The sequence below is a fragment of the Tympanuchus pallidicinctus genome, unplaced genomic scaffold (genome assembly GCF_026119805.1).
Source record: "Tympanuchus pallidicinctus isolate F22 unplaced genomic scaffold, pur_lepc_1.0 scaffold27, whole genome shotgun sequence".
In the NCBI taxonomy this organism is placed as follows: domain Eukaryota; kingdom Metazoa; phylum Chordata; class Aves; order Galliformes; family Phasianidae; genus Tympanuchus; species Tympanuchus pallidicinctus.
The window spans coordinates 3,961,646-3,987,126 of NW_026294744.1; the positions used below are offsets into that span (position 1 = coordinate 3,961,646).

Below are 25,481 nucleotides of genomic sequence, written 5' to 3' on the forward strand. Positions count from 1 at the left end.
AGAATTCCTCTCTTTATAGAAAAGTCAACTGAAACAATACAGAACAAGGTCTATATTGTTCTGTGGATTATTTGAATACTGATGACACAACATTAAATTAATCTAAGTATTTTAGTTTTAGGGAAAAGTAACAAGGTTGTGACATTGTCAAAATAAGGTAGAAAATCAGTCATCTGACCTTCCAGCAGATTCTCCTGTAAATGGACAGGGAAACATGGGTGCAAATTAAATGCAATGACTTGTCTTGTATTTGTTTCATTTCCACAACTATAGCTATAGTATAGATTAATTGCATTCATCAGCCAACAGCCAAATTCCACTCCTTGCTCAGCCTGAGAATCCACCCTCTTTCTTTCAGTAGAGTTAATAAAATGTGTATTTGTGAAGGAAGCATGAAATACAAGCTACAGGACCACCTTCCATGTACAGCAGTAACTCTCAGCAGCTTCTCCTCCTATAGTGAGGATAAGCACTGTAGAACTGCACAACTAATGTAGGATTCTGGTGAGTTCACATGCAACTAACTCAACAACTGGTATCTTCAGAACAGCAGTTATATTCGCTCTCTTCTCTTCATGCAAAAGTGTATGAAATCCAGGAGTGATTGATAGCAAAGGTAATAATCATAAAGTTATCAGTTACTATTACTAGTTGCTTATTCTTAAGTATAACAGAATTCAGTAAAAAACATGTAATAACAATTCTTGTTTATACAAGACACACTACAGAAGCCAGAACATACTGCTGCCAGCATGTACACAACTTTTTGAAGTCCAAAACGATCATTTTATCAAACATTCTTCTTATAAATACCAATCCATTCAGCATATCAAAACATGTAATTCAGCAGTAAGCCTGGCAAGGCCTATTTTAATAAATGCATCTCAGTTAACAGCTTAAACATCTGTCCGCTCCCTTATATCTTCAGAACTGATCATAATAGTGTAAATAAAACTATGAGGAAGTTAAGTTGGAACGAATGCATTCCTAAACTAACAAAGTAGGAAGCAAAGAATGCTTTCTAAAAACAAAGAATGCTTTTAAACAAAATGAAGTAATAAAGCACTATGATACATTTTTTTAATTACAAGACTTTTCACTACTGCCAACAAACTAGTATGTAAAGCCCCTATAACTTTTGCTCTCACAGAAGGGGATGTCATAACTAGAGATAGAGAAGTAGCCTTTTGCAGAAGCATTATCCTTCCACTACTGGCTTTCTCTGTTCCTTTACCTCTGTTACTAGTGCTCCTCGTGCTAGCACTAGTCTATCATATGTTAAGACACATCATTTATCACTATTACTGGGAAATGAGGCCTACTGTGACTGAAACTTAGATAGAAATATTAGAAAAAGTAAGTATGAAAGCCTCAGCTTATTAATGAGTCACGATACAAACAGTGCTGTTTAAGAGGCTTTGATACAGCATGCATAACCCTCTCATATTATGCAACATGTGGAACTGACTGAAGAGCACAATTCCCAAAGTAAGCCAAAGTCAGCCCAGCGGTTGGATGGTTACAGCCAGAGGGTTGTGGTCAACAGCTTTATATTTAAATGGAGGCCAGTCACAAGTGGTGTCCCCCAGGAGTCTGTCTTGGGACCAGTGCTCTTCAACATCTTCATCAATGACCCAGACAGTGGCATTGAGTGCATCCTCAGCAGGTTTGCAGACAACAGGTTCACTGCTGCAGTTGGTAAAACAGAAGGAAGGGATGCCATCCAAAAGGACCTACACTAACTTGAAAAGTTTGCCTCATGTGAACCTAGCGAGAATCAACGAGACCTAGTACAAGGTGCTGCACTTCAGTCAGCATAATCCCAGACAGAAGTACAGACTGCCTTTATTAGGTACTGTGAAGTACTGTGTGCTGGAGCCCCAGGCTTGAACAATAAAGATGTGGAACCTTTGGAGTGGGTTCAAAGGAGAGCCATGAAGATGATCAGAGGATTGGAGTGTCTTGCCTATGAACACAGGCTGAAGGAGCTGGGCATGTTCAGCCTAGAGAAGAGATAGCTCTAGGGAGATCTTACTGTAGATTTTCAGTACATACAGCTTTTAACAGGAAGGAGATCAACTTTTTACATGGTCTAATAGTGACAAGACAAGGGGGAACGATTTATACTAAAAGAAGAGATTTAAGTTAGATATGAGTAGGAAATTATTTACTGGTCAGGTGTGGGAACAGGCTGCCTAGAGAAGTTCCATCTCATATCCTTCAACATAATCCCACAAAATATTCCACATATTGCACCTGGAATATTCCAGGTATTCCACAAAAACATATTCCATTCGCATAAACACCTATTACATTGTAAAAAGTCAGAGATGGAGCTGTACAAAAGCCAATAATAGAACTATTAATTTTTTTCAGAAATATTAAAATCTTTCATTCAATACATTAATACAAACAGGGAGAGGGATCATCATTACCACATCTCCCATCCATATGCTCTGTGCACACATTATTATCACTTGTGAAGCAGTATAGCATTTGTCATATTTTTGAACTTTCTATGCACCTGGAGAAAAAAATAAAGGAAAAAGGACATACTTTATGATCACACTCTGGTGCCAATTATAAATGTCTAATTTCAAGTGCTACAGTTTCTTCAAATCAGATTTAATGGCTTTATGTAAAAAAGAAACTAACATCTTTGTAAAATGAAGAAATCACAAAGAAAATATTTAGTAAATAGAAGCTAACTGATTTTTCAGTATTCACTTGTTTAATAGCTCCTTAGCAACACAGAATTAAACCAAGAGTATCTCATCATATGCAACTTCCTGCAGAGTAAACACTATTAAATGCTGTACTGTTAGTACTTGCTGAAATTAGTCTCATTTGAGCACTGTAAGAGGGAAGGTAAAATACTGTTATATTCTTTCCTACAAATTTGATAGTGTCTTTCTTCCATGCTGTTCATTCTTTAGTCTGAAAACTGTTTCATTAAGAACTTTTATTTGAGTTAATAAAACCTATAGGAATAAAGAAAAATGTCCCCATATTTCCCTGTACACAATTACCTACTTGATCTTTTCAGTATTCAAATAAACCATATGACAGCATTTTTCTGCAGTTACAATTCCTGCTGAAATTAGAGTAGTCTAACAAGAGTTGGAGGGAAGATTTTCATAGTTGAAAACATTTTGCTGTTTTCCTCACTGTGAAAAAAAAAAAATCCTTTATTTTCCGCACAGGAATTTCAAATATAAAAGGTTCAAAGTAATGTGATAGAAGCAGACCTATATTTTTGAAGTTTCATGAAAAAATTCAAAGAAGGGAAAAAAAAAAGAAAAAAAAGAAAAAAAAAAGCAGTGATACTAATTCAAAAATTAAAGAAGTTTGTACAATAATTCAATTTTCCTTCACAATGAGATCTATTTTCAGGCATTTTAAATGAAGTGAAAATGTGAAAATAGTAAAGAAATTGGTCACTGGTAAGCAGTTTATAGGACTGAGGCAAATTCAGAGAGGCATGGATCTTCAGAAATGGGCCTCCTGAGGCTAAGTGCAGAGTCCTACACCTTGGGAGAAATAGCTCCATGCAGGTTAGGGACTAACTCCTTCTGGAAAGGAGTTCTGCAGAGAAGGACCTAGGTGTCCCAGTGGACAAGAGGCTGACCACGAGCCAGAAGTGTGTTCTTGTGGCCAAGAAGATTAATGGTATCCTGGGGCACATCAAAAAGAGTGTGGCCAGAAGGTCCAGGGAGGTTCTCCTCTTCCTCTACTCTGCCTTGGAGAAGCTGCATCTGGAGCACGGTATCCAGTTGTGGGCTTTTTAGCTCAAGAAGGACAGGGATCTTCTAGAGAGAGTCCAGCAGGGGGCCACAAAGATGAATAGGGGCCTGAAACATCTCCCTTACATGGAAAGGCTGAGAGACCTGGGATAGTTCAGCCTGGAGAACAGAAGACTGACGGGGAATCTTACCAACGCTTATAAGTATCTGAAGTGTGGGAGTGAAGTGCATGGGGCCAGGCTCTTTTCAACAGTGCCCAGTGAAAGAGCAAGGAGCAGTCGGCAGAAGCGAACATAGGAAGTTCCATCTGAACATAAGGAAAAACTTCTTTACTGTAAGGGTGACAGAACACTGGAAGATGTCTCCTTCTTTGGAGATATTCAAAACCCACCTAGATGCTTTTACGTGTAATCTGCTATAGAATACCTGTATTGGCCAGGCTAATTGGACTAGATGGTGCCCAGAGATCCCTTCTAACCCTTATAGTTCTGTGATTCTGTGAAAATATAGACAGACATACTACATTTCTGTACAAAAGTTAACACATCTGTTGTATTAGCTCAAAAACACTCAAAAATAACCTCAAACTTTGCAAGACCTATTTTAATTCCTAACTATAGGTCAACAAAATATTTTTATCAGTAATTGTCAACGATTTATCAAAAGTGTCAACGGTTTACAGGCTGGTTCAGCCCGGTTCTGTGACTAGCGGGGCAGGGGGACCCATGGATCCACCCCCAGGAAAGGAAAAAGGGTAGAGAGACGGGTCTAAAATCAAAACAGCGGCAACAACCTGAGGAGAAACAAACTAATTTTCTAAATAAGATACTGGAATGTAAGGTAACACACTATAATACAATATAATACAATATAATTAGAATTGAAGCTCATAAAACAATTGAGAGAGAATATCCAAAAGCTGAAGCCCTTACTCTACTGCTGAGGTGAGATGATCTAGGGAGCTCACACACTGCTGAGATCAAAAAGGGAAGGGCAAATGACCCACGAAGGGCCTTTACATCTTTTCCCTCTGAGCAGAAATGCAAGAGAACAGCAAACAGTCTTTTGGGGCGTGTGGTTCTTCTTCTCTTCTGGGGCAGGTACCTGGAACTGAAGCATTAACTCCTTAACTCCCAGTGCACTGCATGATGTTATGATATGGAATACCGATAACGGTACACATCTGCTCATATATGAGAGTTTTGTGAGAAATAAGAATACACTTACCTTGTCTTGGTTTTCCTTATTTTTGTAACACAAGTTTCCAATCAAACGAATGAGATGAGCTTTAAAACCCACAGCTGGATGTGAAATTTCCTCTTGCCATGTCATAGCATGTGTGGTGGTAAAAATATTTACAGTCTGTTTTCCAGCAAGATGAGTTAGTCTCAGGGTATCTACAGAAAACAAAAGCACTTGAATTATTTTCCACACAAAAAATTAGCATTACTTTGCACAGAGCTTTACTACCATTTCTAGTTGTTAGGTTCAAGAAAGTCAATGAAATTGCGTGTTTTTAGCGTTATATCAAAATAAGCTCAAAAGTTTTATAGATTTTTATTTCTCAATTTGTGCTACTGTAAACCACACAAGACTGTTCTCAAGGCCAGAAGGTACTTCTGAATCTTTTTTTCACACTTCCATAGTTCATATATAAAGTCCAAAGGCTAGTTCCGACTATCTCTGCTCTCAGAGTCTCAATTTATAGGCTACTGATACTTGTGGCATTGTAAATACGATCTGATTTTTGGTTTAAAACAGAAAATTTCTGGAAAAACTTATTTTAGTTAACAATTCTTACGTAAATATGTATTAATTGTGGAATTACTTTTTTTCTCTCTTCTTCAATCTGTTCCTAACTCTGTAGTATGAGAAAAGATATCCTGAACATCTTGCACTCTGACCTATCATTACAAAACACTGACTGTCATAGTTGTGCAAACTGGGAAATACTAATTTATGTTATGGTAGTTGCTAGATGCCCCTGTAATCAAATACAGAGGTTGTTTTTTTAATTTATCCTGAGCTCTAGAATACCTCAAAATATTCATAATTAACACGTGTTTCATTCATTTTTAGTATTACATTTTACGTTTTAGTGTTACATTTCTTTTTCCTTCAGTATTACATATTTCTCTTTAACATCTATCAAATTTTAACAAGTTATTCAGAAAATGGTACTACATGTCAATCTGAGACAGTGGTATAATTTAGGAAGGTCATGTCAGTTATATCATTCTCCTTCCTCTCTGAGTATACAGAGTCTCTATGGACCATCTTGGCTTCATTTCATTTGTAAGCAACTCTCAGTTTGTTGTTTCTTAGCAGAGGAAAGGTTCCTTCAAACTAAACTTCCAAAGTCACAGAATTTGGCTAAAACTTGAACTGTATTTAGTTTCATGAATTTGGGAAAAAGAAGGAAACAGGCTTGGAGAATTATCTTTTCCACTTTTTGAGGTACTTGTTCACACATTCAGTTCATGGAAGAACAGTGGAAGCACTTCTTTTCGCACAACTTTTACTGTATAAATAGTGCAGTGCTGAGAGTTGAATAAAGGCTCTGTTGGGTAATAGGAGCCAACAGAGCAAGCTGAGCAGCAAAAAAAATTCCAGGAACACATCAAATATTTGAAAATGTACATTAATTCAATCTCTTATTTATTTTTTTTTAGAAGGTCAAAATCAAAATTGCTACTAGTTGTGAAAAACATGTTTTCATTCACAGAGCAACATGATTTGGAGCAAGCCAACAGTTGATAAACGCTTTGGCTTTCACTTACCTATGGCTGTTCGAAGCAAATGAGGCAAGGTCTGCAGATACTCTAGTTGTCCATTGTTTGATGTCATTTCACAAAGAATATCAAGAAGCCGAATTGTAACCAGGGCTTCCTATAAATGAAAGCTACATTTCTGAAAATGTTTTATGAACAATATCATAAGAATATAGAAGTTCAACTTCTATAGGACAAAAACTCTTGGAACCTCAGTTTCTTTTTGCCTTCTCCTTTCCTCTTCTTGATAGCCACTAAGAATTTGCGTAAAGAAAGGGATCCTTATACAACAATGTATCACATTGAAATAATTTATTTCCTACAGTCTAACAGTGTTATACGTGCCTTGAAAAATCATGGGGAAAACAAAACAGAGGCATAACGGATGTTTTTAACAAAAACACAGTAGCTTCCACAAGCAGAAAAGCAGAAAATTACTAGCTGAGAAAATTATTTCTGTATAAATGTTTTCTTTGACTTTATTCAGTAGGACCATCCCACTTTAAAGACACAAACACCGCCTGCAAGACACCAATTTGTTATCCGCAGGAATTCTGTAAAGTTCTGTGGTCAAATGAACTTTGGCTGCGAGAATTTACATTATTCTTGGGTAAATAGGATTCAGATCACAGATGCAGCATTTTGGTTAGGTATGAGACACAATCTTATTTGTGCATTATTTATTCAACTAGAGAACTATATTTTCTCACAGGCTATATTGACACATGTTTAGAACGACAATCCACTTCTATAGGAGTGAATAGTAAAATTTTGAGCACACATATTACTCAACAACCATATTGTGACTGCAAGACGATGCCACACAAGGTGTGGTATGTAAACTGAAAGTAGTCTTAAAAAGACTCATACACAGACCACATTAACTATTCCTGTCTTGTTTTCTTCACATCCAGGAAAAGAATACCTTTACAAACAAATATTATATTTTTGAATCAATATAAGCCATATAGCATAATTTAAATAATCAGCAATGGTGTTTAATGTTAAAGACTACGAATATAACATTTTTTATTTCTTCCAACAACCTTTGACAACAGAAATGGGTTTAGAGGCCAGATGCTAAAATTTCTTCGTAACATAAGTGTACAACTCAACTTGACCTGAATTAATTCAATAAAGTGCTTTCTGTAGCACAGAAACAGTCTTTGAATAAATTGGTCATTGTACTAGAATAAAATTAGCCTATCTCAACTGTATTTCAAAGAAAACAATAAGGTATTTCCATTTTTCAACTCACATTGCACTGTAACAAGACTGTAGCTTAACCAACATCCTCTTCAGCTTGTACACTTAACACTGACCTTTGTGCGACAAAAATTTATCATAGAATCACAGACTGGTTTAAGTTGGCAGGGTCCTCTGGATCCACCTGCTCCAACCCCTGCTCCAGAAAGGACACCCTGTGTAGGGTACCCAGGACAACATCCGTGCAGCCTCTCAGTACCTCCAAAGAGGTAAAATCAGCAACTTCTCTGGGCACAGAGTTACACTTTGTGACAAGACTGAGTTACCTGCTTAACATCTGCAAAGCAAACAAGTGTCAATGGCAGCCATAAATCACTCTAGGAAGATACAGGAGCCCTTGCTGCCTACGTGTACCTCACTTTCTGCCCAGTTACGTGATAAAGCTCTGTAGTAGATAATAATGGGAAAAGCCACACCTTACTTATTTCTCAGTTCTATGCTTTTTCACTTTTCATTACCATGACCCCATTACCCTCTCCTTTAAACAATCAAACAAATAAATAAAGGAAAATAAAATAAAAGAAATAGAATAGAAAAAAAGAAAACACCTTTGTTCACTGCTCTCCCCATACTTCTCTGCACTACTTTCTCTTCCTTCCTCTTATCTCATGATTTGTCTCAGGTCCACCACTGTTCCACTTGGATTTGGAAAGAGGAACAGATTGCTTAGAAAGCATAAATAAAGTCACAAATTCTTATCTACTTATGAAGCTTGAATGCACATACATTTTTGCACATATCTACATACATATTTTTTCAAACCTGTGTTTCAAACCTCTTCAGGTTTCTCTATGGCTGCACAAAAGAAAGGCAATAAGGTAATATATTTCCTTTGCAATTCAGAGACAATAAGCTATTCAGACTGCAAAATGTTTTGAAAACTGACAGCCATCACAATTTGGATATAACCTGAGAAGTAAGCAGTGAAATTACTGAAAAGTTTTTTGAACATATTTTCAGAGAGACCCAGAAAAGATGTTCTTTATAGAGAGAAATCTAGGAAAGTATTTTATTTTACAAGTATAGCTGAAAACTAGTGAAAACAAATTACTGTTGAAGTCAAGCTTGTAATGAAAAGCTATTTTAAACATTGGTTTGAACACTGCAGAAGCACGGAATTAACTTCTCATTGATTTGAGACAGAAGGTACAAGACCTAATATTCCTTATGGAAAAAAAGCAGCATCTACATATAATAAATTAAGCAGTGGACCTGACCCCTGAGCCAGCATTCTGGGCCAGGTCAATGACTATTCCCAGAAGGCAGTTTTCAAATGCGGCCTCCTAGCTGTGGAGGCCATGTCAGCTTCCTAGTGCAGGCACTGCCTGACAAAGGCACTTAGCCTCAGGGCCAAATGGAAGTCCAGGCAGAGTTCAGTTTAATATCACAGATGCTGAATATAGCATTTTAAATGACAGGCATTGTACACAATTGCTCTTTTTTTTCCCTCCAGTTAAATATCATTCTTAGGCAAAACCTAAAATATTTACCTAAGCAAAGAGAAATTAGTACAGTTTTTCATCATTTCTGACAAGAAACAGTTTAATGAATTTATCTGGTTTTCGTTTTGTTTTGTTTTGTTTTTTTACCTATGGCAAGCATGTATGATGAATAAATGCATACAGTCAATCTACAAACACTTTAAAAAAACAAGCTATTGTCATTTATCTCACTATATTAAGATCTTCATGACTTACTTTGTGATCTTTAAATGAGCCTCTCATATACCATACTTGTGAAAAGGATAAAAAGTCAGTGTCAGCTGGACATTTTATATTGAGAATATCACTATTCTCAATACTGCTGCCCCAAAAGATTCAAGCTGGACAGAGGCCTCTTTCTGCTAGGTGCAAACAAATGTTTTTTTTCCAAGAACTGAAACCACTGAATACTTGGAACGGAACCATACAGGAATAAAAAGGAAAAAATGAAGAATAAAAAAAGATGGAACTGTCTCAGCGTATTTCCTCTTATGTCAAGCTGATACCTTTTCCAGAAGTAGTCAATTAAGTTTGGAAATGCAGCTTAGACGGTGCAGTCACTAGTGTTTCAGGGGAAGCACAAGAAGTGAAAACCCCTTCTTTGAAAATAAGGAAAGCATTCCAGTGATTTTTTTTTCTTATGCACCCAGCTATCACCTCTCCTAATGTGATTTTAGGTGTACATTCATAGCACTTCTCAAAATACATGTAAAATACCAGTAAAATTTAAACTAGTAAGTAAGGAAGTGCAGCACATCATGTAGAAACATATAAAAATCACTATGTTCCACTTACATTACAATTATGACAGCTGTTCAGAAGTATTTCTACAAAATAAACTATTACAGCTTAATTTTGCTTACCCATAAAATACTTCCAAGTATGTTGTGCAGTACACACAGTGTACTACAGTGGCCCTCTGTCAAGGCAGAAGCTAGTTGTGACTTCTTCTTAAATATAGCTTTTAATTATTAAGAAAATCTGTAAATTACAGTTCTGAAACTAAGTATAATTAATTATTATTATTCAACTAATTCGGTGTATTTCTTTTCTCAGGCTTTGAGTATTCTGTCTCGTTGTCTTAAAAGAACAACACATCTTCAGTTGAGCTGAAAAACTAAAAATCTATGAAAGACATCAAGAATTGAGACTGATACTACTGTCCCTACCTGCTTAGAATACAATCATCTATAGCACAACACAAAAAAGCTCACTGCAAGATATGGTGTTAATTGTTCTCCGCTCCCAAACGCATTGGTTAGGTCTTTGAGAAGCTTGTTGAAAGTCAAAGGAAAAACTGGACACCAAATAATTTGAAAAGACCTCTACCCTTAGATGGTCTAAATCTTCTTAGTGTACAAAATGGTGTGGCAAGTTGCCAGCAACTCTTGGATACTTCATAAGAAGGAAATAAAATAAGACCATCCAGAACTCAGCTCTGAGGCTCAGCCTCAGCATCTGAGGCTCCCAAAGTGCAGCCCACAAGTCACTTGTGACCCATAAAATCTTTCCTATTTAGCTTGCAAAGGGAATTTATTGTGGCCGTCCTCAACAGAAACACTTCATTAAGTCTGAAGCAATAATAAATTTCTTCCAACCGGACTGGAGTTGAGGCAAGTGTCTGAGGGCTCAGGAGACAGGAGTTATTTGCCACTAAGAATCCAGTGAACTCCATAACTTCAAACTGAGGACCCAAGCTAACCCCAGGAGTGCCACCTTTTGAGAAGAATGAAGGTCCACCAAAGAGCCCCAGATCACATAGAAACAGAGAAGAGTCAGCAATTAAAGCCCTCTATTCCATGGTGGGTCACAATACATTTCAGACAGCAACCTTGCATTGAGCTGATTACATGTGCATTCCATGAAGAGAACTTACGTTCCAGGTCCTGAACAGTCAAGGACATCTGCCCAACAAGTAGCCAAATGCACTTCCAAAAAATCAGTGCTGGGGAACTTATTGGCATATTAAATATTAATTGAAATAACCATCAATTATTGTACAAAAACAAACAGACAGCCCTAACTGTGAACTTATTACTGCTTTCCCCATACAAAGGAAGCTTGGGAATGCAGTCAAGTAGTAATTCACCACTTCACATTCTAATACTGTAACATGTTTGTTTTAATTAGTCATACCTCATCTTCTGCATCTGCTGCAGAAGTCAGCTTGAGCACAGCTTCACATTTTTCTTGGAAACAGCCTGCAAGGAAATCAGCATGTCTCATGAACACATGCATTTCTTCACTGGTAACTGAGTTCTTCTCACTCACTTTTGCCATTATCAGCTCTAAAAAAGTAACCCTAGAATCAGAAGACACCTTGTTAATTGTATTCACTAAGCATTACAGAATTATCAGTTGAATAAGCAAAGAGTTGCTTAAAATGATATAAACAATGAGCGTGCTACTAACAGTGGATTTTTAAAAACCAAAGAACACTGGCAATCACTGCCTGTTTGTTGGTTTATTTCTGCACACAATTAATTTAATTCATCCTCTGATGAATACAATCTGGCCAGATGTTCAATATTTTTGACAGGTCTATTTCAATTTCTTATGCTCTAACACAACGTTATTACGCATATTATTTATGTCAAAAATTTCCACCAAAAAAACTTTTATAAACTGTTGTTAAGTTAAGCAAACCAAACACAGACTATTTGACAGCTTCCACATGGCCCTCGCCTTCCACAGTCTCCTTCACTAATCTTCCTCCCCAACCCTAAACCAGTTCAGAGAAGAAAATGAGAAAATAAAAATTGATGTGTAGGTTGCTCCAAAAGTAATATCTTCTATTTATTTCCATGGAAACAACAACTGATATAAAGAGAACAACAACTCTATTTGTTAGAGCAAATTTTCATCTACAAAGCACTTGTTTTTACATAATCACCATCATTTACTATGCATTTTCACCAGCCATGAATAAGAACTCTGCACGCTGCACTTGTAAAAAATCTCCAACAGCAGAGATGATCCATTGCTTCAAAGCTGCTGTGATGGCACTGTTGCTAGGAAAACATTGTCCATGCAATGCATTCCATTTTTCATCATCCTGAACAGACGGAAATCAGCAGGTGCCAAATCCAGACTATAGAGTGGATGTGAAAGGAGAATCCAGGTAAGATTGGCAACATGCTCCAAGATCTTTAAAATGATATCAGGCCTGGTGTTATCATATCGCAAAAGAAAGATTTTCTACTTCTCAGGAAGTTCAAGCCTTTAGTGTAGTCAGTGATAATGGCTGATAGTTTGTCTAGATTCTAGTAAATTCTGAAGAATCACTCCTTTCCTATCCCAAAAGGCATCATTTCATCCACAGAGGTCTGTACCTTGAACTTATTCTTTGCAGGGGAATTCTCATGTCGCCACTCCAGGACTGTCATTTTGACTCCAGCCTGCAGTGGTGATACCATGTCTCATCATCAGTGAGGATGCAACCTCACTGTCACCTCATATTGGCTCAACAGGTTCTGAAAAACTTGCAGACGGTGTTTTTTCTGTCCCAGCATTTGTGGGACCCACCTTGCACAAACTTTGCAATATTCCAACTTTGCCATCAATGTTTCCAACGTACTGCAGCCAATATTCAGCTTCATACACAGTTCCCTGTGATCAACTGATGGAGATGCTCTTCATTTTGTGGTGTGACAGTTGTGCATGGCCATCTGGAACATGGCTTGTACTTCACATGCTGTCGTCACTGCTGGAACACTACACCCACCATTTCACGGTGCTAACATCCACAATTAGATCTCCCTAAACATTCAGCAAGTGTTGATGAATGTCACTAGACACAATTTTTTCCACATGAAGGAATTCATTCACACACTTCTGCTTCATATGCACTTTCATTTCAGACATCATTTGTCAGACTGCATCTCTGCTGTCATCTGTCACATGGCAGCAAAATTTAATGAAATGTTGCTGAGAAGGTTCAACCTTTTACTGCCATACCACCAACATTAATCTCTGACATCATATGCCAAAATAATAAAATAGGAGGCATTACTTTTGGAACAGACCTTGCATGTACACTGGGCTCTTTTATAATTGTCACTAGATGGATTACTGTAAATTCAAGTTAATTATTCATATATCCAAGGAGAGTAATTCAGCCTATTAAAAGTGGATGCATAACATAGCTGCTCAGCTAAGTATTCAGGTCACTTAATTTAACAATTCTAACGTTGCTTTACTTCTGATGTCCCTTCACGTTATCATGGCAAACTCAGAGTATTTTGAGGAAAGAGAACTTTAAAGTGGCAGAGGCTTTACCACAGCTTTGCTGTTGAACTCCAGCACTGAAGAGCATGGGCTAGTGGAGTTAACTGTAATTCTCTCAATCTGAAAGAGCTCTATTTATTGAACAAATTCAACAGTAGGCTATTTTACTAAAATATTTGCAATTCAAATAGAAAGGCTGACATTTACATAAGTGGAGCAATTCAGATGGTTTTTCTTTCTTTCTTTCTTTCTTTTTTTTTTTTTTAAATTCACCAAGCCAATTGTCAGAAGAGGAAGAAAAATGTCGTCTTCTGTGGAAACAGCATGGTCACTGCTTTATTAACCTCACCCCTACTGATCAAGTAACAGTTAATCAGTTCTTGCTAAACCTAGCCTTAAATGTCATTAATATAGCTGCATTAAACAATTATCTGGATGAGTACAAAATGCTTTTTCAATGTGGTAGCACAGAAGTGTACTCAACACATTTGCAGAAGGGTAGACTTAAGTCAGAAGTCTACCAAACACTGGTAAACTCTCTCACAGGCTTCACTTACAAACACGATCGAATAACAACACAGAACAGTCATCATGTTTGTTCAGCAGGTTAAAACTGGGTAACACAAGCTTTCCTGTCTACAACCTACCATTAACCAACAATCTTAGGCTTTCAGCTTTGACAATCTAGACTAAAATCAGGCTAACTACATTGACATTTCACTCATCCCCAAAACAGGGCTAGATATTACTCATCTGTTTTTACCAGGTTTTGAGCATTTCAAGTGTACGTTAAGCTATGAAAGAAAAGCTCCTCATAGAATTTATGATTACTGGAATTATTCCCATAAAATATTATCTCCTGTGTAACAGAACACCAGTCAGCTACTGTTGCACCAGTAAACCAAAAAGCCATGTTTAAAACAGACAAGCAATTCTTTTGTAAAGAATTTAGAGGGTCACCCTATATTTACATAAACTGCATTAGTGATACAAAATTATTACCACTAAGAAAATTTTTAGCATTACTCTTACTCTTGGAATAAAATCATGTACCCTGTAAGGCAGCCATAATCTTTCTGGAGAGAAATAACAGTGATATTTAAAAGAAATTACATGCAGGCAGTATATGAAGATTTTCTGTTCTCTTGAGGTATTTATATGTCAAGAACTGTTTTATTGAGTTGTCTTCCAGGCAGTCATTTCAGGACATGCCCATCTTTCCCCAGAATTTCCAGCAAGTCTGGCATTCAGTCAAAAACTTCCTGAGAGCAATGCTTTTTGTTCTAATGCAAGTCCCCTTACATTCCTTTCTTCTACTGTTCCTGTTTTCCTCCAAGGCTCCCTAGAATTTTTCCAAGTTATTTCTCCAAAATAATAAAACTTGCTAATTTCTTTTATCTGATCTCACAGTTGTTCAGTCATCAGATGATAGCTAAATGCAAACAATTAATAACAAAGTGCCACAAAACATAACAAATGCGAGTACCAGTTTTAGCATGTCTCACCATGAATTTTCATTCAATATCTGAATACAAATGTATGTGTTTATTACATTTATTTGGAGTTGATTGTGCCAGTAAGTGCAGTGTTATCTTCCTTTTTTTTTTTTTTGGCACCACATAGGAAGACCTTTGTCAATCTTTGTCAATCAATTTGTTCCCCACTCCCCCAACCAAATTTAATTCATTCCTCCTAAATCTAATCAAATTAGCAGGAGCTTGGAACAATTACTATTAAGTATTTGCAATCACATATAAACATGCTGTTGTCTCTCAGAATCTGCAAGCAAATTACAACCTTAATGTACAATTTGTACCTGGAAACCCATTATTACAAAGTACAGTGAAGTTTTGCTAAGCTCAACTAAAAACAGTAACATACAATTTCATAATGTTATTATCATTCAACAATTTTTACTGCAAATGTGAATCATTTATACCTTCCAAAATGCCAGACAATCTAACATTCCATAACACTGGGATATCTCGGCATTTAAGCACTCCACTAACAGTGGTTCTGTAAGACAAATTAACCTCTTTCTCAAAATACCTCAATTCATAGAATGGCCTGTTTTGAAAAGGACCTCAAAGACCATCTAAGAGTCACAAGAGCTGAGTAGAGGGAGACAATCGCTTCCTTCCTCCTGCAGCCACATCCTTCTTTTAATGCAGCCCAGAACACAGTTGGCCTTCTGGGCTGCAAGCGCACACATTGCCAGCTCATGTCCAGCTTCTAATCTACCAGGACCCCCAACTCATTCTCTGCAGGTCTGCTCTCAAGGAGCTCTTCTCCCAGTCTGTACAAATACCTGGGATTGCTCAGGTCCAAGTGCAGCACACTGCACTTGGCCTTATTGAACCTCATTAGGGTTTCATGGGCCCACTTCTCCAGCCTGTCCAGATCCCTCTGGATAGCTTCCCTTCCTTCCAATGTATTGACTACACCACTCAGCTTGGTATCATCTGCGAACTTGCTGAGGGTGCACTCAATGCCATAAACAGTTTGTAGAAAGAAAAACCCTGCTGAGTTCATTTCACGCACTGTACAGATGGTGATCAGCTATGTTGACAGGAAGTATGTTTGTGTAGGTTTATGGATTTTCACTGAATTTATTACTACAAATCATGTAAACTCTATTATGCTTTTCGAAAAGAAAATCATAGTTCAGTTGTGAATTTGATGCCTCTTGATTTACTGTCAAACACGTGGAAATACATGTTGTAGAAAGTCCTTGCATGTCTCAGTTAAAAAAAACCAAAAACAAACAACAACCCAGCAATGGCATCTTTCTATGTAACAGTCTAGAGTATTTAAAAATGCATTTTTTTGAGATATATGAGAAGACAAAACCAGGTCAGATAAACACATTTTGACTGTCATTAACTAGGGAAAAAAAGTGACAGTATAAACCGAAGCATAGGGAATTCATTGTTTGGAAACGAGACAAGGAGCCTTCACCGCAAGAGTGCCGCGCTGGTGTCCAATAAGGCTGACTGAGCCAAATAAACGGAGAAAGGACGGATGCGGTATTGAGGTGTCTGGAGAAGGCAGCTTAAGCTCATGAATAAATGGTACCTCTCAGTTACAGTGTTTTCCATCACGCACATTAAATACGCTTACTTTAAACATATTTACCAAAAAGAATTAACTATGTTGAGAAAGTTTGTGAGTACATACATTAGTAGTGACTCTTAAAGTTGGCAGTTGCCTTAGATAACCAAGTATATGCAGTTTATAACCACAATATTTGCACTATTTGCAGTATTTGCACTATTCAAAGCATTTCCTGTAATTGAAATCTAGTATATTTGTGATATTGTGGCCATGATGTGTGCCATAAGTAGCTCTTGTTGTAGAAGTGGTTCTGTAATCTGAATTTCCCATTAAAAGACAAATTCCTGACTTCTGAACAATTTTCTTTTTCATTTCCTAAGAAATTTAAGCAATTTGATGTTGCGTGCCTGAGTTTGCAAATTGCATGGAATAAGTACTGAGAAAACGTGATCAGCACTTTTAATGATACTCTTGCTCTGAAAAGTGTATGATGATGTGACAGTCTTCTATTTCTTCGCAAGTGATTACAGCAGAAACATGGCTACAGTACTGAGCCAAAAGACTGTACAGATACTTGAATTCTTTGCCAGATTTGAGATTTCCCTACACATGTATGCAAGTATTTGGCAGAAGAATGCAGAAAAAGCTTACTCAAATTAGGCACTAGTGTGGACAGTTTAAGTTAATGCCTTGAAAGTCTTAATTACATTGTAAAACTTTTAAAATGCATACATCTACTGTCATTTTTAAGAAGGTTTCTTGCATTAATCAACAGCAACAACATTACAAAAGAAATGTTTAAAATTTTTTAGGCCTCTGAACCATTAGATTTGGTTTGGATTAGTGTTCTCAGTGGATGATGTATTCATTGAACAAATTAACAGCAGTGAAATTGGTACTTGAGTAATGTAACTGGCACCACTTCCTGCTACAGGACTGCTGATGACCAGTGGCAGGTTTTCATTTGTGGTAATGTTTATAGATTTACAGACACAAAATAGCTGGAGTTAATTGTGAGATTATAGTCCATCCTGAATTTATGAGTTTACGATCAGTTACACCTACATAAGGTGCTTACAAGTATTGTTACAAATCAAAAGAATTTCAGATTAAAAAAAACAGTTTTCATCAATGACATAGATGATGTCCTCAAGTGCATCCTCAGCAAGTTTGCAGATGACACCATGCTGTGTGGTGCAGATGATACAATGGAGGGAAGGGAAGCTATCCAAAAGGACCTGGACAGGCTGGAGAGGTTGGCCCATGAAACCCTAATGAGGTTCAATAAGGCCAAGTGCAAAGTGCTGCACTTGGGCCTGAGCAGTCGCAGGTGTTTGTACAAACTGGGAGAAGAGCTCCTTGAGAGCTGATCTGTGGAGAATGAGTTGGGGGTCCTGGTAGATTAGAAGCTGGACATGAGCTGGCAATGTGTGTGCCTGCAGCCCAGAAGGCCAACTGTGTTCTAAGCTGCATTAAAAAAGGCTTGCCCAGCAGGGAGAGGAAGGCGATTGTCCCCCTCTACTCATCTCTTGTGAGCCCCTATCTGCAATACTGCATCCAGGCCTGGGGTCTCCAGCACAAGAAAGACGCGGAACTCTTCCAGAGGAGGGCCACTATGATGATGAGAGGGCTGGAGCATCTCTCCTATGAGGAAAGGTTCAGGGAACTGGGATTGTTAAGCTTGGAGAAGAGAAGGCTCCAGGGAGACCTCGTTGTGGCCTTCCAGTACTTGAAGGAAGCATATAAATAGGAGGGGAAATGGCTGTTTAAGAGGGTGGATAGTGATAGGATAAGGGGGAATGGTCTTAAACTGAGACAAGGGAAATTTAAGTTAGATATTAGGAGGAAATTTTTCACACAGGGGGCGATGACACTGGAACAGGTTGCCCAAGGAGGCTGTGGATGCCCCATCCCTGGAGGCATTCAAGGCCAGGCTGGATGTGGCTCTGGGCAGCCTGGTCTGGTGGCTGGTGGTCCTGCACATAGCAGGGGGTTGAAACTAGATGGTCTTTGAGGTCCTTTTCAACCTAGGCCATTCTATGATTCTACAATATGATTCTATGATATAAAAAAAACAAACAACCTAATCCAGTCTTGGCTGTCCTCAAGAGGATCACTAAAACAAAAAAACAGCCTCTCCCACTAACCACTTTGGAGTTACAAGATATTTAGAGGCTTGTGATAGCAATGGTAGTGGGAGGATGGTTGGACTGGATGATCTTACAGGTCATTTCCAACCTTGCAATTCTACACTTGGTTAATGAACCTCTATCAGTAGACACAGTAAGCACACACTTCATTTTTTGTTTCCAGTTGGTTAACCTGATGAAACTTTGGTTTTAGACAGATCAAAATTACAGAAAAAAAACATAAGTCACAGGGATTTTTTTAATGTGTTGTCTTTTACCTGCAACTTCCCTATGCAAAGGGGGAAGAAAGTAGCTATTTTGAATACACAAACATAGGATCACATAATGTGAGAATATTCTAATATTATTATTATTTTTAGTTCTGGAAATACTAAAAAGATTAAGTTATCACAAGCATCGGCACATCTACTTTTGTTTGTTTTTATGTTCTACTAACCAGCACTAGGTATACTTCCATGTTCAGTAAAGTCTTTTTTTTTCATTTCTTACAAATACAGTGGGAGCATGAACAGATGAAGACATTTGACATATAGCTGTAAAACGCTGCAGGGTGTGGTGCTCTTATGAAATCAAGGCACAAGCATGAAGTCTTGTGTGTTATTTTTTTTTTGTTTTTTTTTTTCTGAAGTATTTCTTTACCAAGTAATGGCGCCAACCTGGATTCTGCAACCCTACATAAATCACTGCCAGTTGTGGCTAAACTGTAATGTTAACCAACCAATTTAAAACCATTACTGACATAGAAACATGTATTTAGAGATTTTGTGCCAACTACGAAACCACACAGTTTTTCAATCATGTGAACAGGATACTCTATATGGAATGCTAAATACTAAAAGCCACAATGGTTTTGGGGTTACCTTTCTTGATTGCTCAGTTTGGCATAGAGGGCTTTTACCAACTCTGGACATTGCAGCAAATAGTCTGTAACAATTAAGAACCTAAAGAAAAAAAAAAAGAAAAATATTTATTACTGGTTGTACAAAGAAAACAGCTTCTCCATTATTCCAAATGGTGCTACTTAATTTTACTTGTAAAGAACCATTTGACATACTTCTAATACTATTTCGATAATTGTGTATTGTTTCCCCTACATTTTCCCATTTCCAAACAAGCTTGGAGGAAAGCTAGTTAAGATCTTTCACCAGTTATAGAAAAGGAATGCCACAATTCCAATAATAAATGACTAATCCAATTTTTAGGTATCTAAGCAAAAAGCCAAAGTTTAGGCTTGAATACTATTATGGTATTCATCACAACACTGATTTTAAGCATCCAAATAAATTCTCAATAAAATAATAAAATAAAATCAAACAAAGCATCCAAATAAACAGAAACTGCATTGTCAGATGCATGGAAGCAAAAAATTTCTCTTAACTTGCCAAAAAAACACTCCCCTTCTTTAACACAAACTGAAGCCAATATCCAAATTCAACTCCTTGCTCTGTAAGAGGATGAAATACAGTCTATGATCTGTACTATGTACTAGTACTGTGTACTATGATCTTTGGAGAAGTCTACTTCTCCGAAGTATCATTCACAACATTAGACACTGGCCCTGTAATTTCAACCCAGTCATGTTCTTTCAGCATCATTTAAAAAAATAATTTTAAAAAAATCCTTAAATTATGAACCTAGAAGTAGTGACAGTGTTATGTATTCTACATAGGTATACAAATATTAAACTATGCATTTTTCAATCTATGTTTATTCCTATAAAATATAAATTAATTACTGAACAAATCTCAGAACATCCTCTGCTCATGGAGCTGCTGTGAAGAATAGGCATAGTATGATGAAAACCAAGCCTTTCAAATATTCCATCCATCTCTTGCCAACATTCCACTCTCCAAATAGCCTTTTGCTTATCAAAAATCCATTAATAGCCAACAGAAAGATTACATAGAAAGCCTAAAGATTTAACAAATTACTTTTAGGAAAAAAAATCAGTAACAATTTGGGGAAAAAAAGAACAAGAGGACCAGAAAGTTAATAGCTCTAATTGTTTCCAATGCTAAATGTAGACTCAGCCAGCACCTGGTTCAGTTATTTTAATATGGAAATTTTAGAAGGATAAATGTATATGTATATTTGTATATACACATATATAGACATATCACAGAATGGCCCGGGTTGGAAGGGACCTCAAGGATCATTAATCTCCAAACTCCCTATCACATGCAGGACCACCAACTTTCACATTTAATACTAGACCAGGCTGCCAGGGCCCCATCCAACCTGGCCTTGAACACCTCCAGGGACATCCACAGCCCCTCTGGGCAGCCTGTTCCAGCACCTCACCACTCTCTCTGTAAAGAACTTCCCCCTGACATCCAACCTAAATCTTCCCTCCCTCAACTTAAAACCATTTTAACATCAATCTAAGAGTTTCTCAACACAAATTTGAATGTATAGACTTCCCCACAATTACCAGCACACATGTAAATGTTGTTCCAAAAGTAATGCCTCCTATTTGTTCCCATGGAAGCTACAACAGATACAAAGAGCACAATAACATTATTTGATAAGGCAAATCCTTAGCTATAAAACACAACTTTTCAACAGTCTCCATCTGCAGTTTTTTGCCAGCAATGAACAGGAGCTTGCATGCTAAGCGAGGAGACCCACCACCACTGTCACCACTGCTGGAACGCACAACCCACCATCTCACTGTGCTAACATCCACAATTTAGTCTCCCTAAACATTCAGCAAATGTTGATGAATGTCACTGGATACAATTTTTTCCAAATGAATGAATTCATTGACACACCTTTGCCTCATATGCACTTCCATTTCAAATGTCATTTTGTCACTGTCCTTCTGCTGTCATCTGTCACATGGCAACTAAATTTAATGAAATGTTGGTGGGAAGGTTCAACTTCACTGCTATCCTGCAAACACCTGACTCTGCTATCATTGGTCAGTATTACTTTTAGTGAAGCCCTTGTATATTTCAACACTAAGCAGCAAAGACTCAGATGTAACACCACAATTACATCAAACCATTGACACAGCAGTCAAGAAGAATACTTCCACAGTTCTTAAACCAACAATTCATGGCATAAGAGCTATCCACAGTTAAACCTTCAAGATGATAACTGACTGCATTTCTGAAGAATTTGAGTAGAAGCAAAGGTTTCCATCTGCAGTCATAAAAGGGACAAGCGAACAAACAAACCCCAAATCCATAACTACGGCTGTGAAAAACACAGCCCTGTGTAGCTTCTTAATGTAATAATTTCAGTTGACAATGAAGCATGTTAATATTGCATTTAAAGAACAATACAAAGCTTGATTTTTCAACGTGGCAACTGGAACTATAAATTTTGTGTTCTACCTTTCATGATCAATATTGCTTTAGGGAAATCTTATTGGATACTTGTCTCGTAGTTAAAAAAAACTAAATACTTATCACAAAATATATGTATATAATGCTAATAATTGCAAACTGGTGATTACTACTGCTAAATGGAAGATCTGTATTTCAGTCATTATTTGGTCTTTCAGTCACTATTTGGACTATACTCTTGTATTTATTCACATGCATCTGTCACTAGAATTAGAATTGGACTAGAATTTCATAGCTAGACAAGTCTGCAGTATTTTAGAGGAAAGTTTTTGCTTATAAAGATGCATGTACTTCTATATGTGCTTCTTCATCTTTTAACTTCAAGACAATCCATATTTGATTTTCTCTTTTACCCTATCTACTGCCTACAATACTGCATGAAAGAATACAGTGCATTACATTTTTCAAGAGCATTACCAGGAGATGTCATAAAAAAATCAATAGTGGGATAAAGCACTTCTCTCTAGATACCATGTTCAGAAATTCTGGTGGTAGTAAAACAAGAGTGCAAGAAATTAAAGTTGCCATTTTCAGTCTTCAGCTCTCTTGTTTTTCATTTAGGTAAGGGAGAAGAAGAAGAATGAAAGTAAGACAATCCAGAACCTTGAAATAAGAAAGACACTTAGTTTCAGGTTATTGACTTAACATGGCATTACAGATGCCCAAAAAAGGCTTTGATAATAGATTTAAATCTCTTTGAAGGCCAACACAAGAACCACTGGGATAAACTCAGGACCACTATAATTTAGTGAAAGAACTGGTGAAAATTAAAGTTGTTATGCAAGCATTGCAAAGTAACAAATGAACAGTGTTATTAAATATGCTAATGTTCTTGAAATTTAAAAATTGTTTGGCTAAAAATCTTGTAAAAACTTAAAAAAATATATATCAGGCACTTACATAGTAGATAATTACAGGAGGAGATGCTCAAAGATTTAAAAATAGCAAAGGGTTTCACTGTTCCAAATGGAACTAGAGCATCAGACAAGACAAAATAGTATAAGCTACACTTGAACTCAGTATATCCCAAATATATAACATATTAGACTCCAATCAAAGCTGAGTGTAAGCAATCAATTTGATCACAAAATGTCATGCTCCATATTAAGTTGATTTGATTATATTAGCAAGTCCAGAGAACAGCATCCTTTGTCTCAGAAGACAACAAAATTTTTTTAGGAGAAAGAAGAAAAACACACAGGAATTCTCTTTTTGATCAGCAAATTTCTCATCTCAAAACCAAAAGCATATTTCACCATCTCAAACAAAGTCATGCCACCCATTCCTTAATCAGAATGAAATACTAATTTTTACTACAACAAACAAGCATGACAAATAATCCAAGTTTTGAAGAAAAGAAAAGAAAATTTAGGCAACCAATTTTTTAAAGCTGTCTCACAAGCCTTTAAAACAAAACAAAACAAAAGAACAACAGGAAAAAACAATGTGCTTGGGACCAGAACACTCTTGAGAAACAGAAGTATTCTGGCCTTCCACAACAGCATAAGCATTCTATCTAAACCACTAAAAGAAGACAAAAAATAAACAAACAAAAAACAACTAACGAGAATTGGAGTGCGTGTAATTAACTCCACTCAAACAGCAGAATTAAAGCACTTCTTGCTCAAAAGGACAGTAAGGGAAAACATTTCTATATTTAAGGCTCAATCCCAAGTACAGTAACAATACTCTTCTCCTGAACGGAATAAAACACAACAGTGAATATCCTTCCATCTTCAAAAGTTATTACTTGTAATGAATGAATCCTCCTTGCACAGGCCATGATATGGTCCACTAAGTCAACTCTCAGGCCTACAAGACCAACTTCAAACTACCTATAATATTTCTTACATTTAGAATACACTCCTGTTCAATTCAATAGCTACATGTGGAAGACACCGAAAGGAGATTTATTTTTACTTTTGGGCAAACTCTGAATCACTTTTTTTTCTTTTCCTGAAGTGCTACAAAGTAAAAAATTACTTTCTACCCCTTTGTCTTGGTAAAATACTCAAGAAGAAAGAGGTGAAAGGACAAATAAACATGTGAACCTGAGCTTTGAGAGACTGGGGAGATCTGTGCCAATATGCTGCATCTGCAAATAGAAAGTAGAAGCTACTCAGATCTCTACAATTAAGGAAACTTTTCCAATTGTCAGTACTATTTAAAACCACAGTTGAACTTGGAACCTGCAACATAACTCGAACTTTCCTGGAATTAAAAATAAGAATTACCTTCTGAAGAGCAGAAAGGAGCAGGGGAAACCCTAAACTATCAGAGAGGACAGACAGATTTGCCAGCCCCAAAAGAAAAAAAAGTAACATTTTCTGGTTTTTGCACTGCATGCATACCAATTAAGCAACAAGCACTCTACTGCAGAGTTCCATCTTTGCCTTCAAATCTGTGTCCATGGGCAAGACTCCTTGCCACAGGAGCAACTAGTTTCTGTCCACACTTCTTTCCATAAGCCAGGACAAAATAACCAAAGGCAAAAATGGGGAGGCGTAGTCCCATAACCTAATCTTTACAGTCATCACCAAGCTGTGGTTTCAAAAAGAAAAAGTAGATGTTCAGAAAAACTTATTTCTAATGCCAAACAGCTGACCATACTCTTAATATCATTTTGATGGAAGCCAAAAGGCATATTATGCCTCTTATTTAAAATGGAAGATTTCTGTTCCTCGCTTTTCAGGAATCAAAAATGCAACCTGTTTTTTCATAGTAGCAGCACTGCATGTTGCACACACTTGGAAAAAGTGATGACAAAGCTATACTCTCATCTCTAATGGAACCACCAAACTATTTCTAAAATAAACAGCTTTTAGATTACACACTGGTCTCGGTTAGGATAAATTATAATGTAGTTTTGTACTACTTTTTCCTAATTATTTTACAAAACACATATGTTTGCAGGTTCAATATTTTAAAATAGATTTCATGTGGCATTCTATGCTGGTTTCTCTTCTAAATACAGCAGCTTCTAAACTGTGTGACACACTTCACTGCTGCTGATTAATATAAACCCGAAAGGGAGTTGGTACGCATGTGTTGTGAAACACAGAGGAATGACTTTTTAAAGGCTCCACAATTTTCCAGAGCCTAATAGCATAGGCTTCTGCATGTTTAAAACAAAAACATTTTTGTAGAAAAAAATGGCAGAGCTTGGCAAGCCTTTTCATCATATTGCACACGTAATGCTGGATATTGCTTGTGCTTTCTTCTTCCCTTGGAACTGCTGCAGAGGAGCTTGTTAGAAGATTCTTCAGATTTTGGTAGTAACCACATGGGAATAGTGAGTGGGAAACATGTTTCAGTTACTGAACAGGGTGTTCCAGCTGTGTTTCCTAAGGGAAGGATCTGTCCAATTCCCAGATAGTATCCTTAGGCAGGCAACAGTTGCCAAAATAAAGCAGGATTATAAAAAGAAACATAACCTTAC

General features: G+C 37.0%; 1 protein-coding gene across 2 annotated transcripts in view; it reads right to left on the minus strand.

Annotated features, from left to right (window-relative positions):
- Positions 1–25,481, minus strand: part of ATXN10 (ataxin 10) — a 92,328-nt gene that overhangs the window by 33,130 nt on the left and 33,717 nt on the right. For both annotated transcript variants that reach the window (XM_052690697.1, XM_052690699.1), the window contains exons 6-9: positions 19,553–19,633; positions 11,398–11,563; positions 6,524–6,632; positions 4,971–5,140 (exon numbers count right to left, since the gene is read on the minus strand). In XM_052690697.1, the coding sequence (XP_052546657.1) occupies positions 4,971–5,140; positions 6,524–6,632; positions 11,398–11,563; positions 19,553–19,633 (526 nt within the window). The remainder of the gene's footprint in view (positions 1–4,970; positions 5,141–6,523; positions 6,633–11,397; positions 11,564–19,552; positions 19,634–25,481) is intronic.